This window comes from Thamnophis elegans, chromosome Z, assembly GCF_009769535.1.
Source record: "Thamnophis elegans isolate rThaEle1 chromosome Z, rThaEle1.pri, whole genome shotgun sequence".
NCBI classification, from domain to species: domain Eukaryota; kingdom Metazoa; phylum Chordata; class Lepidosauria; order Squamata; family Colubridae; genus Thamnophis; species Thamnophis elegans.
Window position 1 is genome coordinate 126,443,864 of NC_045558.1, and position 17,352 is coordinate 126,461,215.

General features: G+C 44.3%; 1 protein-coding gene across 2 annotated transcripts in view; it reads right to left on the minus strand.

Annotated features, from left to right (window-relative positions):
* The window catches only part of LOC116522364 (solute carrier family 12 member 3-like), a 40,190-nt gene extending 23,917 nt beyond the window's left edge, over nucleotides 1-16,273 (minus strand). For both annotated transcript variants that reach the window (XM_032237247.1, XM_032237246.1), the window contains exons 1-10: nucleotides 16,211-16,273; nucleotides 15,307-15,382; nucleotides 13,700-13,795; nucleotides 10,001-10,140; nucleotides 9,022-9,132; nucleotides 7,674-7,785; nucleotides 6,162-6,292; nucleotides 1,794-1,878; nucleotides 1,544-1,704; nucleotides 1,317-1,424 (exon numbers count right to left, since the gene is read on the minus strand). In XM_032237247.1, coding sequence (XP_032093138.1) covers nucleotides 1,317-1,424; nucleotides 1,544-1,704; nucleotides 1,794-1,878; nucleotides 6,162-6,292; nucleotides 7,674-7,785; nucleotides 9,022-9,132; nucleotides 10,001-10,140; nucleotides 13,700-13,795; nucleotides 15,307-15,382; nucleotides 16,211-16,246 — 1,056 coding nt within the window. In that variant the 5' untranslated portion in view covers nucleotides 16,247-16,273. The remainder of the gene's footprint in view (nucleotides 1-1,316; nucleotides 1,425-1,543; nucleotides 1,705-1,793; nucleotides 1,879-6,161; nucleotides 6,293-7,673; nucleotides 7,786-9,021; nucleotides 9,133-10,000; nucleotides 10,141-13,699; nucleotides 13,796-15,306; nucleotides 15,383-16,210) is intronic.
* Between the last annotated feature and the right edge of the window lie 1,079 nt (nucleotides 16,274-17,352).

The window sequence follows — 17,352 nt, forward strand, 5'->3', positions numbered from 1 at the left end:
CCAAATTTGTGCTGAATCAGGCTAATGTGCTGAAGTTGACCAGGTTGTTAGCTAAGGACGCTAGCCAGATGAATACCGATGGATGCTGGTAGGCCGAGGCAGAATTTTTTTCTTGTTTTCCTCCCCAAAAACTAAGGTGTGTCTTATACTCCAGAGCATCTTATATCCGAAAAACACGGTAACTGTCTCTACCGTTCCTCACCTGGGAGCTTTAAAGCTGAATCATAATATTCAAGCTCAGCACATTCAGAAAGAAATCCTCCCACTTGTCAAAGTTCAGCCTGGCCAGGTGAAAAAGAACTTGTTCCTTTCTAAAGTTAAAGGCTAACCCATGAAATTGACCTGGTGATAAATTTGGGGAGAGATAGAACCAAACTCCATCACAACATAAGAAAATTTTGGAGTTTGTTGCCATGTGGAACATGTGGAAAGTCATCTTCACAAAGGGTTTTCTGTAACCCTAATCTTCTCTGGATGATTTGGAGCAACCAGAATTCACAGCCAACATCAATTTGAAGGATATTCTTAGGGAAACCCCAACATGATATCCCTATTTCATAGAATCATAGGGCTAGAAGGGACCTTGGAGGTCTTCTCGTCTGATTCCCTGCTCAAGGTAGAAGCCTTGTACCACTTCAGTCAAATGGTTGTGCAGTTTGTTTCTGAAAACTTCCAGCAATGACCCAAAGCTGCTTTTTCAAGAGGCAACTGGACTTTCTGGTTTTTCTTTGAAGGTGTCTTGTTTCTCACCCAGGAAGCTTCTTCCGAAGAGTTTGAGAAGCTTCTTGGATGAGAAGCGAAACGTCTTCCAAGAAAAACCAGAAAGTCCAGTTGCCTCTTGAAAAAGCACCTTTGGGACAACCATGACTAAGAATCTCCACCGAGCTGCAGTAATAAGAATACACAACTCCGAGAGGCAAGCTAACTCACCGATCGCATGACACTCAACTGTGCACTCAACAAGCACTGAGATGCTTCTGGATTGAAAGCAGAGGTGGTCCGCTACCGGTTCGCACCGGTTCGGGCGAAGTGCGCGAGAAGCAAACTGGCAGTAACCCACCCCTGGTTGAAAGGATTAACTGGTGACATCATCATTGCCCCGGGGATGCCCATTTGGGGGCTCCATTCATGTCCCTGGGAGGAGCTGGCGCGAAGGACGAAAGCTCACCCCACCCCATGGTAGCACTTGGTAGGTCTCAGAACGCGGGCTTGCTATCTCCAACCCAGTGTCCTAAGCAAACGAGCCACTGTGCTACCTTATTCTATTAATTAATTGATTGTGTTTCTTGCCCCATAATTTTATTTCCCCAATCTACCTGGAAAACCTTGGGGGCTGACACAAGGCAAGCCAAAGCAGATGAGAGTGTAGCAGCGAAGATTCCTGCAGTGATCAGGGGGCTGTATGCCGACACCATGCTCATTGTCTGGAAAAGAAGTGAGAGGGACCATTTTGAAGAGAGAAAAGTCCAAGTCACACATCCCAAATCTCTCTTCTACTCCCAAAGATCAGGGGAGGGGGGGTGTTTGAGTCCAGTAGCCGTACCTGGTAATCATTGGCAATCCCATAGTTGCAGGTCTGTGTCACACTGCATTCAGTGAAGTTCCAGCCGTACCCGCAACCCAGGCCAACACAGTCTCCGCCAGTGAAGTTGGAAACCAAAGTGTCATTTAGACTTCCAGAGGCATCACGGATGACGCAAGCTCCTGTAAAAGATGAAGGAAAAAGGTCTCACAGGATGGGACCCTGGCATGGCTGTCAGGAGCCTCTGGTCCCAAAATGGAATCTTAGTTACCTATGGTGGCTGCAATGGCCAAATAGCTGATGGTGGTCAGGAAGATAGCCATTAGTGTTCCTTGGGGGATGGCAACTGCTGGATCCTGCAAAAGGAAGGCCATGGTGAGCAAAAATGACTAAGAAACTGCTGGAGGAAGACGGAGAAGACACAGGAGAAAACAGGGATGCACTCAGCTGAAACCATGAACAATATGGTTCTTCACTTCCTAGAACTGCCTCCACCTATCTGAGGAGAAGCAAGGCTTCCACCCCTGCACCCTCTTTCTAGCACCATCTTCTTGGCAGCTGGATGAAAACACCAGAAAAACTTTCTCAGTTCAACCGTCATGAAGGACAGTGTAAGAAATTCTGTTTATATGTAGCGCCACAGAGCAAACAAAAAGTACAGTCACCATGTGCTTTACTGCTCAACTGTTTTAACTGTGGTGCTACATATAAACAAGAATTTCTAACAGATTATGAGCCCAGAAATCCAAGTGTGGTGCAACAACATAAACAACCCAATCATAACCAACTACAGCAAATAAGTGCAAGATACAGCAACAGAAAGGAGACTGCAAGAGAATAAAAATAAAATGGCCAGTAATACTGTGGCAACAAAGATTTCATTTGCAAACCAGATAAACCAGAACTATCAGTTTTATAAATTCAAGATGAAGATGCTGCTAATAAGAGAAGGTACATGGTGACTGTACTCTCCGTTTGCTCTGTGGTGCTATAAATAAACACATTTCTAACTAAAAAACAGGAACAGAAAGTTCCTCCTACAGGGGCCCCACTTAATGATATTTGAGGGAGGAGAAGCCATCATCAATGATCTGGAAGCCAATTAGCTTCTCCCTTTAGGGGACTATCCTCTGCTCCAACACAGTGGATCCAACCTTCAGCTCAACTGGCACCAGGGACAATGTAGTTCTTCTGTTCCTAGAATTGCCTCTATCTGCTATATCTAAGGGAGATGAGATGTTTCACCAGCACTGAATGTACTTTTGGGGCAAGTGCCAGGAACAAGAAGAAATGCACAGCATTGCCCCAACCTACAAAGGAATTGTCGGTTGCAACAGTTGCTGCAATATTACTGCAACCAGCCATATGTGCTGGAATTCATTGGCACCGCTCTCTTGCTTACCAGGACATGTATATTAAACCCAACAGTGTCTCCTATATAGTTGGTTGCATAATTAGAGATCAGTACGGTTACTATGGACATTACTCAGCTAGGTATGGTGTCTTTACATGCATGTTCTTTCCCAGACTGTAAGGCCATTTCCCCCATTTCCTATTAGCCTCAAAGCCCTGCTACCCAGGTGTGCCCATTCTATGCTTATCTGATCCAGGTAAAGTAATTTCACAGGCAATGGGAATTATTTTTCAAGGTGCAAACAATTCAAGTCCCCTTCTGTGAATCGCAGCAGAACATAACCCATAAAAAGTTACTCTGTGTGGATGGACTTTGAAATCCTTGATGCTTTCTGAGCTTGGTTATTTGCTTACAGACATTTCATTGCCCAACTGGGTATATCATCTGAACTAATAAGTACATTGCTGCTCATGTTACCTAATTGGGTAATGAAATACCTGCAGGCCAACTCAAACTCAGAGAACAATACCAAAGACTCCACAGTTCAACCCCAAGTTACAGATACATATTCTCTTCTGTAAGATATTCTTAGACTTAGTTCCGTTCGAAATCTTACTTTTGTGGATTGATTTTATTGCAAAACCAGGATGCTTCCTGAAAAGTTGAAGTAAAGGTAAAGGCTCCCCTTACACATATGTGTTTGTCTTTCCCGACTCTAGGGGGTGGTACTCATCTCTGTTTCAAAGCCGAAGAGCCAGCGCTGTCCAAAGACGTCTCCGTGATCATGTGGCCGGCATGACTAAACGCCGAAGGTGCATGGAACACTGTTACCTTCCCACCGAAGGTGGTCTCTATTTTTCTACTTGTATTTTTACATGCTTTCGAACTGCTAGGTTAGCAGAAGCTGGCCTAGTAACCGGAGCTCACTCCCTTAAGCGGCACTAGGGATTCGAACCTTCAACCTGCCGACCTTTCTCATTGACAAGCTCAGCGTCTTAGCCACTGAGTACCACATCCCTCAAAGTTGAATTACAGCTGCACAAACCCCAGGTAGAATGGCGAAGTATCTTCCAATATTATTTCTTTGTGTGCTTCCCTCATCTGAAGTGATCCAGGTAAACAATAAAGAAAAGGGCCTTTTTTTGTGTTGTCCCCCAGTTTGGTAGCTCCTTCTCTTGAAGCAAGATTCGTGGTCCTGATCCTGCCCTTGACCTTAGAGGATCTTGAATCAAAGATCTTGGCCTTGATCTTCTTTTCTGAGCAGATGGTGGTTTGGGATTGGTCTAAATTGGTATTTTTCAGACTTGGCTACCGTGTGAAAGGAGTGGACTTCACCTCTCATGCTGGCTATGGAATTCTGGGAGGTGGAAGTGCACATATTTTTAAGCTACCAGTCTGAAAAACACTGGCCTAAGTTATCTTTCTGGAGAAAAGGGGTAATCTTTTAAACCTGAACCCTCTGATTGTGAGGAGATTTAGTGGGATTCCTCTGTCTTCTATGGAATGTGGCTTGGCCAGATCTTGCTCACACATGCCTAAAGAGTAACCTGAATGGAAAATTACACTCTCTTTTATCCAGTTATGAGATCACCCTTCCTTAATCAATATAATTTAGGTATGCTGGGTCTGCAGTTCCCAGAAGTCAGTTTTAAAGGCGCCAGAATGCAGAAGGGTGTGTGTTTGTGTGTGTTTAACTCACTGCAGGGGAGCCTGGAAAAAAAGGGAGCATACCAGTACACAGGATATTCTATTTGTTTTCTTAATAAATCATGAGCTTTGGCTGAAATTATATTGCCGTGAATCCCCATTCCTCATCCTATCCTAATGGTGAAATGCAAATCTCTGCCTTTGACTCAAGTGTTTGACTCTTGATGATTCATGGACAAGTCCCTGCAGTCTTGGCAACAGGGTTTTTTGGGGTTTTTTGGAAGTGGTCCTAGGGCTGAGAGAAAGGCACTGGCTCAAAGTCACCCATCTGGTTTTGTTCCTAAGGCTACAACTAGTCTCCAAGCTTCCCATCCGTGGTGGGATTCAAAATCTTTTACTACTGGTTCTGTGGGCGTGGCTTGATGGGCGTGGCAGGGGAAGGATCATGTAAAATCTCCACTCCCATACCACTCCAGAGGAAGGATACTGCAAAAATCTCTATTTCCTACCCATTGGAAGGGGAAGGTTACTGCAAAATCCCAATTTTCTCCTGATCAGCTGGGACTCGGGAGGCAGAGAATAGATGGGGGAGGGGGCCAGTCAGAGGAGGTATTTACCGGTCCTCCGAACTACTCAAAATTTCCACCAGTTCTCCAGAACTGGCCAGAACCTGCTGAATACCACCTCTGCTTCCTATCCTAAGTCTCAAGCTTGCTTATGAAAAAGTTCTCCTGACAGGAAAAGCTGAAGATAAACACAGTTGACTTTCCAGCTGTTCCCAAAGAGAGCAGAAATCTTCAAGATTTCCCCCTCCTAGGTGGGTCCACACAGCATCCAAAAGTCATCTTGGGGTCCTTCTTAAGTGGCTCCCATTCAAATCCTGGGGGCAAGGCTGCCAAAGAACCAGCTCTGTCAGCAAACGCAGAACATCATGGGCGGGAGAAGACATTCTGCCTACCCAGCAGCAGCCATCTTGGGGAGGAGCTCTCCCCCACCCTACATCTCAAACCAAGCTAGCTCTGTAATATTTTGTGTAAAATAAAATATTATATAATATTTATATAAAAAACAACCTCTAGTCCCCAAGACGTTTTCAGTTTGCTCCTTTCCCGGAAGTACTTGCAAGCAGAATTTCTAGGAAGTTTTTGACTGTTGAAGGCAAAATTTCATCCTTTTGCTACAAGTCTGTAGAGATTCTCAGTCAACCAGACCATGGCAGTCCCAAAGGTGCTTTCTGTTTTTTTTCTGTTTTGAAGACATTTCACTTCTCATCCAAGAAGCTTCTTCAGCTGCATTCTATTCCCCACTATCCTGTCAGAGTTGAAGAAGCTTCTTGGATGAGAAGCAAAATGTCTTCAAAAGAAAAAACAAGAAAGTCCTGTTGCCTCCTGAAAAAAGCACATTTGGGACATCCTTTTGCTATGTTTTCTCCACTCTTGTTTCCAGTGAATCTGTTACCATTTTTCCCTCTCTCTCTACTTTTGAATCCTTTCGTCTGAAAAAAAAAATGCCCTGGGAATATTTTACTGATAAGGGAATATGAATCTTTAAGGGAGGCAGCCGAACAAGAGAACTCCAACTGAGCATTGATGGAACTTGCTACCCCTTCCTTGAAGGAAAGCTGCCATGCCAACTTACCTTCAGATCTCCTGAAATATTGGCCCCGGCCAGGATCCCAGTGGCTGAGGGGAAGAAGATGGAGAACATGCCAAAAAAGCTTCCAGAATCTCCTCGCCATTGAGGTGTGAGGTTCTCCAAGAAGATGTCACCTTGAAGAAGGAAAGGAATTTTTTTAAAAAAAAAAATCAAGCAAGTACCCCAAAAGCCATTGAACTTTTTTTTATTTTAAAGGCATTTGGCATTTCCAAGAATCCAGACTGTAGAGTTGCCTTAGAAAGAATCAAGCTATTTGATTATCTGCTTTAATGTGGTTTCCTTTAATTAGCAGCAGCTCCTTAAGATTATTCTACTTGATGACTCAGAAGACGGGAACCTGGAGCTTCAGTAGACATAGCAGATACCTGAGCTCTTTCCCTTGTCCCCCAAAAATAAAGGCTCTAGTCCTCCTCATCATCATCACCATCTCCTTTTAAGTACCCCATCATCCCTCGCAGGGTGGAAGCTGGGTAACTGAATGGAACTATCAGAGTGTTTACTGGCCAGATGCCCTTCCTGTCACCGATACAGAGTTTTGTTCAGCAGATGTATTCTCATTGTTCCCAGAGAGAGAGAAATATCTTCCTCTACCCAGGATCAAACTCACAGCCTCCTGATTGTGAGGTGAGAGATCCACCTCTGGGCACTCAGGCTCTAGTCCTCATGATTCCAAATAGAGGACACTTTTAATACGAACATAGGAAGCTGCTTTACCGCGTCTCAATACTCAGAATGGTTAACCATAATGTACTGAACAAACTAGAATTGCCGGTATTCACAAATCCAATTATGGCTATGTGAAGAGTACGTAGTGGCCTGGTGGATCAGTGCAATGTGTGAACGCCAGGCAGGGAGGCAGACAACTGATCTGTCTTTGGCCAGGGATGACCAATATTGTTTTAGACAAAATTTGTTCTGTGTCTGAGTCCATTAGAAGTCCCATGGTCAGAACCTGTGACCTCCGCTGGGCCTGTTGTGGTATCTACTTCTGAGATTCAGTTCTTCCTGAATATGGCCTGCTCTATTATGTTATTGAACTGTACAACATGTTCGGAACAATTAGGAAAACATGCTGCAAGAGTATAAAGAGTATAAATATTGCATCTGCTGCAACTCTTTAAAGCAGCTGCTTCTCAGAAGATACAGCTGCTTTAAAGAGGAGAGCAGTATTTGTATTGCTACATAAACTGGGAAGCCATGAAATCTGTGTTATATAACTATGATTCTGTCCAGAAGATCAAGAAAGAGCCGAGGTGGCGCAGTGATTAGAGTGCAGTACTGCAGCCACTTCAGCTGACTGCTAAGCTGCAGTTCGGCGGTTCAAATCTCACCGGCTCAAGGTTGACTCAGCCTTCCCTCCTTCCAAGGTGGATAAAATGAGGACCCGGATTGTTGGGGGGCAATATGCTGACTCTGTAAACCGTTTAGAGAGGGCTGAAAGCCCTATGAAGCGGTACATAAGTCTAACTGCTAATTGCAAAGTATGAGTCTTACCACGATAGCTGAAGTAGCCTTTAGACATTCTCGCTGGTGAGGCCGGGATTAATGTCCCGACGAAATAGTTGATGAAGGATACCATGATGACAAAGAAGAAGACCACTTGAGCCTGGAAAGAGAAGCAACAAGAGAAAAGATATGAAAGCTTCATTCCCAGCTGGATCAGCTTCCTGATCCTGGATTTCATAGGAGACTTATTTAATATATATGGATTTTACCTGAAATTGATTATTAGTTATTTTAATTTACTGGCTAGATACAGGTAGTCCTGTACTGAGCCCAAAATTTGCATTGTTGTGTGAGACCTTTGTTCAGTTTTGCCCCATTTTACGACCTTTCTTGCCACAGTTGTTAAGTCAGTGTTTCTCAACCTTGGCGACTTTTAAGTCCTGTGGACTTCAACTCCCAGAATCCCCCAGCCAGCATAAAATCACCAAGGTTAAGAAACACTGTGTTAAGTGAATCGCTGTAGTTGTTAAATTAGAAACACGATTTTAAAGCAAATCCGGCCTTCCCCATTGACCTTGCTTGTTGGAAGGTGCACAAAAGCTGACAACACCCCTCTGCCCCCAGACACTGCAACCGTCATAAATATGAACCAGCTGTTATGCCTCTGAATTTTGATCACATGACTATGGGAATGCTGCTGCAGCGGTGCTGAAAAACAGACACCAGTCACTTTTTTCCAGTATCATTGTAACTTGTCACTAAATGGACTGTTGTAAGTCGAGGACTACCTGTATATCCTTGGTGCAGTTAAGCTCTACAAGGTTCCCTGGGTAGATAGCGTAGCTTTGCAGCAGAAATAGAAGTAAAAAAAAATGTCTTTTTTCTCTCCTTCCTAAACTTTGATTATTTCTATGAAGATCTGGCAATCCAAAAATAAACCACCTTTGCATAACCCATTTAACTTATTGTTTTCTCCCTCCCTCCCTCAAGGATATTTTGCCTAACAGTCCATATCACAATGCTGCTCGGCTCCTTTTTAAGATTTCAACACCTAGCAGTCAAATGTTTTATGTGCTACCATATAACAATACGATAGCGATCGTATAATAAGGTGTATCCATATCAAGAACAGCTTTGCCAGATAACCATCTTAGACCAGTGTTTAATATTCAGAAACGAGTCTATCTAGTTTTCCTCTTCATAAACATTTGGCAAACCTTCCCAAAGTTGTTGTTGCTGCTCAAATTGTCAGATGACAATAGATCCAACACGGAGAAACAACCCCTCCTCTTCCAACCCACATTTCTTGGCTTCAATCATCTTCTCTAACCGCTAAGATCTACTCTCTCCTTCGGACTGCCCACCCATCCCAATGTCAACACATCTGTGCCATTACTTTTGCTTCCCATTCCATGCCAGCCAAAGCGATTCCAAGGAGGCAGGTGACAGTAATCACACCCACGATGCGGATATCGTTCACCGGATCAACCATCACGGCATCCGACTCCTGTGGAAAGATGGAGAGGGTGAACATTCCCTTCACACCAGCTTCCTCCTCTAAGCAGCCTCCCAGAGGCAAACTGGTTGATCCTACCATCCTGAAAAGGTTAGATCAGCCCAACAATGCCATCTGTTCTTAAAAGGTGGGAGCAGTACCGGGAGAAGGGTGGGAGGAAGAAAAGAAGGGAGGGAGGGAGGAGCGGGAGAGAGAAGGAAGGGAAAGAAGAAAGAAGGAGGGAGGGGAGTCAGGGAGGGAGAGAGGGAGAGAGAAGGAAGAGAAAGAAGACCGAGAGGAAAGGATGGAAGGAAGGAAGGAAAATTAGAGAAGGATGGAGGAGACGTAGAAGTTGAGGGGCAGAGGGAGGAAATGAAGGAAGAAAGGAAACAAAAGAAAGGAAATGAGGGAGAAGAGGGGGAGGAGGAGAAGGAGAGAGGGAGAAGGAGAAGGAAAGGAAGGCGAAAGGAAAGTAGGAAGGAAAGGAAAGGAAAGAAGGGAAGGGAAGGAAGGGAAAGGAAAAGAAGGGAAGGGAAAGGGCAAATCTTTTATAGATGCTGTAGAAGTATGAGATCTGGAAATTGAAAGGTAAAATTGGCTTCATCAGGAGCTCCAAGGAATCAGCCCATAATACGCACAACTAACATGCTATTAAGCAAACAGTGAGAACAGTGTTTCTTAATCTTGCCAACTTTAAAATATGTGGACTTCAACTTCCAGAACTCCCCAGCCAGCATGCATCCATTGCTACAGCACGCTTCCCATGCCAGTTGAGGGATTCTGGGAGTTGAAGTTCACCCATCTTAAAGACTGCAAGGTTGGGAAACCCTGAGCTAGAAGAACAGAGGAAAGACAAGAGTTGTTTTTTTTTCACACGTACCACCAGCAGGTCCTTCACTGTTTCGGAGAAACCCACTACGTGCATGGCTACAGCCACAGCATTGGCAAAGGAGAAGAGAAGGCCAATGGATCCACCAAGTTCTGGGCCCAAGCTGCGAGAGATCAGGAAGTAGGTTCCCCCTACACCCAACATAAGCAAAATGAAGTCAGTTTTGTTTCCCCTATAACCAGACCAGTAAATTTAAAATCAGAAATAGAAGGTTTTTGCACCCTGGAGAAGCAGCATATAAAAACTTTATTCAAACAACATTTATTGTTGAACATTAAACAAGGCTAAACTCTGTGAAGAACAGTTGCAGGAATTGGGTACATATACTCTAGTGGAAAGAAGCATAGGTGTGACATTATAGAAGTATTCCAATATCTAAGGAGCTTCCACAAGGAAAAGGAAGTCAAGCTATTCTCCAAAGCACCTGGACAAGAAGCAACAGGTGGAAACTAATTAAGGAGAGAAGCAACCTAGAACTAAGGAGAAATTTCAGGACACTTAGAACAATTAATCAATGGAACAACTTGCTTCCAGAAGCTGTGAAAGCTCCAACACTGGAAGTCTTTAAGAAGAGTTGGGCAGCCCCTTGTCTGGAATGGTACAGCATCTCCTGTTTGAGCAGGGGGTTGGATTAGAAGACCCCCCCCCCCAAGGTCTCTTCCAACTCTGTTATTCTGTTATTTATTGTGGGCAGTTGCTAGGTGCCCAGTGTGTGCAATCTTGGCAATCCTTACAACACTTCTATAAAGCCCGTCAGTATTATTGTGATGTCTTGCCCTGGAGGTCATAGCAACCAAACCTTTGGCAAAATGGTTTGCCAAAAGCTGCCTTGGTGAATTCATGAGTGGAGTGAAACTCTTCTGGTTTCTAGAAAGAGTTTGTGTAGCTGTGAATATGTGAGCTGCAGAAGGTAAATTCAACTGAGGCTACAACCAGGGGTGGGCTGTTGGGGGTTCAGGAGACCCTCTAACAGTTCAGAGAACCCCCAAATCCCTCTCCTGGCTGGCTCCACCCACCATGCCCCTCCCCTCCCAAGAGTCCCCACATGGCCTGTTTTGGAGCAGGTAAGTGCAGGGCCCATGGGAAGGCTCCGGGAGGGTGAAAAACGGGCCTATCAGAGGTCCTCTGGAGCCTGGGGAGGCCGTTTTCAACCTCCCGGAGGCTCGAAAAAAGCCTCTGGAGCCCGGGGAGGGCAACCCCCCCCTCCATGGTGCAGGAAGCCGACTAGGCCACTCCCAGCATGGGCACACCCACCCAGCAACTGGGCAGAGAACGCCTTGATAAAATTTTTGAAGCCCACACCTAGCTACAACAGACAATGGACGTTCACCTTTGCTTCAGACCTGAACTGGAAGAGAGACAGGAGGAAGGATCCTACTCCCAGAGAAAGCCACCATCAGCCAAAGCATCAGACAGAAAGACAAGACACAATGGATGAAAAGTAAACCAGGAGGGAACCAACCTAGAACTAAGGAGAAACTTCCTGACAGTGAGAACAATGAACTAGTGGAATGGCTTGCCTTCAGAAGCTGTGGGTGCTTCATCAATGGAAGCTTTTAAGAAGAGAGCTATCTGAAATGGGATGGGGTCTCCTACTTGAGCAGGAAGTTGGGTTAGATCTCAAAGGTCCCTTCCAGCTCTGTTATTCTGTCCATCTGTTTCTCTGATCGCCACCTCCCAGAATATTATCCTGGACTTTATTCTTAAATAACACGTTCGTTTCTTGGTTCTAGATTTTATGAGTCTTTGCCCATGGGCTGAATTGTACAAATCAGCAGGGCTTGGATAGCCCTTCGAGACAGTTCCAGAGTCTGGAAACTAGATTGGGAAGTCTAACAGGCCAGCAGGAAGAGCTCAAGGCCAAACCGAGGGAACATCATCCCAAAGTGAGAGCCAGCTCCATAGGGAAATCTGGCAGACTCTGGCAGATTTTGAAGAAATAAGCATAGTTGGATATGATTAATGTGTGGATGGTAAAATTGACCTACCCTAAGGCCATAATCTAGACTGGTAAGTCTGTTTCACCTGCAGGTTTCGGGGAAGAAAATATTCCAGAGGAATATGCCCAGCCCTTCCCCATATCTACGAGCCTATGAAGACACTATCAGTCAAGCGGCACTTAAAAGGGGTATCTGCTACCTTGTCACTGGTGCTGCCCAGGGAAGCAAATCAACGCTGTGGGGCTGGAGAAGAGATAGCATGGAAGAAAATGGGGGTGGGGGGAACCAGAATTGGACCTTAAATAATAAAGAGGCAGAACACAGAATACAGAATAGTCTTCTAATCTAACCTTCTGTTCAAGCAATTCCAATTCTGGGCAAATGGCTACCCAATATCTTCTTAAATACTTCCAGTGATGGAGCACCGATAACTCCTGAAGGCAAGCCGTAGCTCTGATTAACTGTTTTCAGTTGCAAGGAAATTCCTGCTTAGTTCTAACTTGGATCTTCCCTTGATAAGTTTCCATCCATTATTTTTCCCCCTGCTCTCAGAAGAAATTCTCATGGGGCTGAGATTTGGTCTCTTTCCATCGTAGCTCCTGGGCTCTTCAAACCTTCTTCCCACCACCACGTTCAGCCATCTCCCTTTCAAATGCAAGAAATGCCACCCAGCCATCCTCAATCTTGTTAGTTTCTTTATCCAACGTCTATTCTAACACTTCCACCTGCTTTTCCCTGCACCAACAACTTTTATAAGTCTCCCAGGGAAACCTACAGTGAGCAGGAGCAGCCATGGCTCTTGTGGAAGACTCATTTTGGAAAGGTGAATAAGTGTCGAGGGAAGACATTGAAGGAGCGGCCAGAAGAAAGCATGAGTTGGAACCCAGCTTAACTTGATCTGAATTCCTTGGAATGTCCTCCCCTAAAGCAGTGGTTCCCAAACTTGGCAACTTTAAGACTTGTGGACTTCAACTCCCAGAATTCTCCAGCCAGCTCTGCTGGAGTTGAAGTCCACAAGTCTTAAAGTTGCCAAGTTTGGGAACCACTGCCCTAAAGCAATGACGTTGAGAGGACCAAGGACCGGGCAAGAAAATGTTCTCTAGAATTAGATGTCTAGTTCAGGGGTCTCCAAACTTGGCAACTTTTAGACTTGTAGACTTCAACTTCCAGAATTCCTCAGCCAACTGGGAGTTGAAGTCTTAAAGTTGCCAAGTTTGGAGACTTACAGTCTAGTCAATTGCTCCCACAATATACTCTGATTTTTTTTTTTTTGATGGAGAACTATGGCAACGTGGCAACCTGTGGCTGACTTGGGAATTCTGGGAGTTAAAGTCCTAAAGTTGCCTTTAATTGTCCACCCCTGCTGAAGATGGAAAGTTTAAGTACCTTCAAATAAGCTCTCATTATGTTAAAGCTATGTTAAAAAAAAAAAAAAACTAAAACTATGTGAAAAAAAACACTGTCTGGATGTTCCTTTTTTTCCCTCTACCCTGGGCCCCTTGAATTGGCTTCTTGGACTCTGCCCAGTTTTGTACTTTGACTTTTTTCTCTTTTTATGCCTCCTGACTTGGAACTGTGATGACTTGGTGTAACTGTTTGTAGGATGGCTTTACCGGAACTGCAGAAACCTGAATGGCCATTAGAGGGCAGCAAAGAGATACGCAGACAGACAGACAGACAGACAGACAGAGTAAGCTAGGCCAGCAGCTGAGCCAGAAAAGGATTTGCAAGATTGTAAAAGATGATTTACCTGCTTTGACTTTGCCGTTGGTGGAAATTGCAGAGATGGAGAGACCAGTAATGCTGGTCACCACAGAGGACATGAGAATGATCAACCAGGTTAGCCCTGAAAGAACAAGGAACATACAGAAGTTCGGAAGCATGGCTGTCTTAATATCCATGGCCTAATAATGTATGCATTTAACAAAGAGGTGACCAATGGTATTATGTTCTTTTTAATACAGGTAGTGCTAATTTAACGACTGCCCTGTTTAGCAATAATTCAAAGCTATGATGAAGTTGAAAAAGTGATGTTACAACCAGTCCTCACATTTATGACCATTGCAACATTCCCATAGTCACGAGATTTGCTATTTGTGGGTTTCCACAATTCTGGCATGCAGGTTCATAGGAGAAGTCAGCAGTACAATTGCAATCCCATGATGCCTGCTTAACAACGTGCCTGACTCATTTAATAACTGTGGAGGAAATGACGTCATAGGTTCATCCCTGTTGCGTGATGTCTCCCTTAATGACTGGGTTGCTTAGCAACAGAGTTGCAGGCCCCAACTGTGGTTGTTAAGCAAGGGATATCTGTACCAGATTATAAGATTTTAGGAGCTTTCTGTCCAATCTTGCAATTATTAAACTGTAATTATTCAGCTAAAATTATCTACTTATATTACATTATTTCTGCCTTGCTTTCTCCTAATTTGAAGGCAGCTTGATTAGTTTTTTTTATTAAGTTAAACGATTTGTCCTTTTGTTCTGAAGATGAATAGTCATTTTCTGTGGACAAAATGCATTTCAAGATACAAAAACACCCTGCAGCATTAAAATATATATCTTTCCCTCCTTGCATGTATGGGTAACTCTCAACTTATAACAAGTGAGCCCAAAACTATTGTTGTATAAATGTTATTAAGTGAGTTTTGCCCCACCTTATAACCGTTCTCGCCACATTGTTAAGTGAATCACTGCAGCTGTTAAGTTGGTAACTCGGTTGCTAAGTGAATCTGGCTTCCCATAGGCTTTGCGTCTCAGAAGGGGAACACGTGAGGCTGCAACCGTCATAAATACGAGCCAGTTACCAAGTGAAGTTTCATTGCCCAAGCATGGGGAAGCTGCGAACGTTTTAAGTGTGAAAAACGGCCATAAGTCAATTTTTATCAGTGCCATTGTAACTTCGACCTTCACTAAACAAATGGTCGTATGTCAAGGAGTATCTCTACATGATATAAAAGTATTTACAAACTCATATCAAGGCTGGCTATGTATGATTTAAGAACCCGTTTTTCAGTAGGGAGAAGGTGAAATCAAGAAAATAGTTCCTCCGAAAGGTGCTTTTTCAAGAGGCAACAGGACTTTCCAGTTTTTCTTTGAAGACGTTTTGCCCCCCCCCCCCCCCCCCCAATCCAAGCGGCTTCTTCAGCTCTGACTGGATGGTGGGGAACATGACTCATTGAATAGTCAAGAGCTGAAGAAGCCTCTTGGATGGGGGGGGGGGGCAAAATGTCTTCAAAGAAAAACCAGGAAGTCCAGTTGCCTCTTGAAAAAGCACCTGTGGGAAAACCATGAACTGGATGACAGAGAATCTCCATAAAAATAGTCCCTCGTTAATTCCACAAAATCTCTTACCTATGCCAGCCTGGGCCGTTATCCAGGGCAAACGGAGATAAAGAATCACACCCCAAATATTCAGCATGCATCGGATCTTGGGAGGAAAAAAGACACGAGTGAAAATCTGTTCACAAAGTCTCATTATTTTATTATTAGTTACATTTTTTTATCCTGACTTTATTAGTTTTATAAATCACTCAAGGCGATGAAGATACACCTAGTCCTCTTCCTATTTTCCCCACAACAACAACAACACTGTGAGGTGGGTTGGGCTGACCCAGAGAGGGATCGCCCCAAAGTCACCCAGCCAGCTTTCATTCCTAAGGCAGGACTAGAACTCACGGTCTCCTGGTTTCTAGGCTGATGCTGTAACCACTAGGCTAAACTGGCTCTCAGTGGCATGTATTTTTACTTAGGTCAAGGTAAAGGTTCCCCTCACACATATGCGGTAGTTGTTTCCGACTCTAGGGGGTGTAGCTCATCTCCTTATCAAAGCTAAAGAGCCAGCGCTATCCGAAGACGTCTCCGTGGTCATGTGGCCGGCATGACTAAATGCCAAAGGTGCACCTGTTACCTTCCCACCAAAGGTGGTTCCTATTTTTTCTACTTGCATTTTTACATGCTTTCGAACTGCTAGGTTGGCAGAAGCTGGGACAAGTAACGGGAGCTCGCTCCATTAAGCGGTGCTAGGGATTCGAACCGCCGAACTGCTGACCTTTCTGATTGATAAGCTGAGCTTGTTAGCCACTGAGCCACCACATCCCTTGACTTTTACTTAAAAATTATTAAGAAACCACGACATTAAGGCTCCAACTCAATCGGTGGCAGCTCCAGGCTTTATTTATTCCCAATTATGGGACTGTTGACATCCCACCCATCCTCTTGGGTCAAATGAATTCACACATTGCACTGTGAACTTTACCATGACTCCCGTCACCCAGCCAAATCGAACGGGCATTGCTTCCGGTTTGGGATCTTCCACGTCCTTTTCCTCCCCATCCTTAGAACCAGTTTCCATATTGGGGTCAGAACAGTCTGAGCCCCCAGGATATGCCTGCCCTTTCCCCTATTTAAACAGAGAGAGAGAGAGAGAGAGAGAGAGAGAGAGAGAGAAGAGAAAGAAGTTGAAATTAGTTCCAATGTGAATCACCTATAGTTCTGCGCCTTAACATTTTTGTAGCTGATCTCCTTTCTGGTGCTCTCCAAATGTGCTGGATTTTGGCTCCATCCTTTCCCCAAAATGTGACTTTGTGGAAAAAAGACTGGTGCTTTTCCCACACACTGTGTTAAATTGTGATTTATTTTAAACATGCAGAACAAAATAATTCGGTTACTATACTGTATAGAAAAGAAAGGCTAAGGGGTGACATGATAGCAGTGTTCCAATATCTCAGGGGCTGCCACAAAGAAGAGGGAGTCAAGCTATTCTCCCTATTGGAGAATAGTTTTACTCCCTCTTTTTTGTGGCAACCCTTGAGATATTGGAACACTGCTATCATGTCTCCCTTAGTCCTTCTTTTCACTAAACTAGACATATCCAGTTCCTGCAACCGTTCTTCATATGTTGTAGCCTCCAGACCCCTAATCATCTTTGTTGCTCTTCTCTGCACTCTTTCTAGAGTCTCCACATCTTTTCTACATCGTGATGATCAAAACTGAATGCAGTATTCCAAGTGTGGCCTTACCAAGGCATTATAAAGTGGTATTAACACTTCACGTGATCTTGATTCTATCCCTCTGTTTATGTAGCCTAGAACTGTATTGGCTTTTTTGGCGGCTGCTGCATACTGCTGGCTCATATTTAAACGGTTGTCCACTAGGACTTCAAGATCCCTCTCACAGTTACTACTATTGAGCAAGGTACCACCTATACTGTACCTGTGCATTTCGTTTTTCTTGCCTAAATGTAAAACCTTACTCTTTTCACCATTGAATTTCATTTTATTCTTACTGGCTCTACATTCTTACCGGTTCTGCGTTCCTCAACATGTCCAATGAGGGCCGGATCTTCCGCCTCCCAGGGGGTGCAGAGAGCGCATAAAACTCATATCGGGGACTAGCATC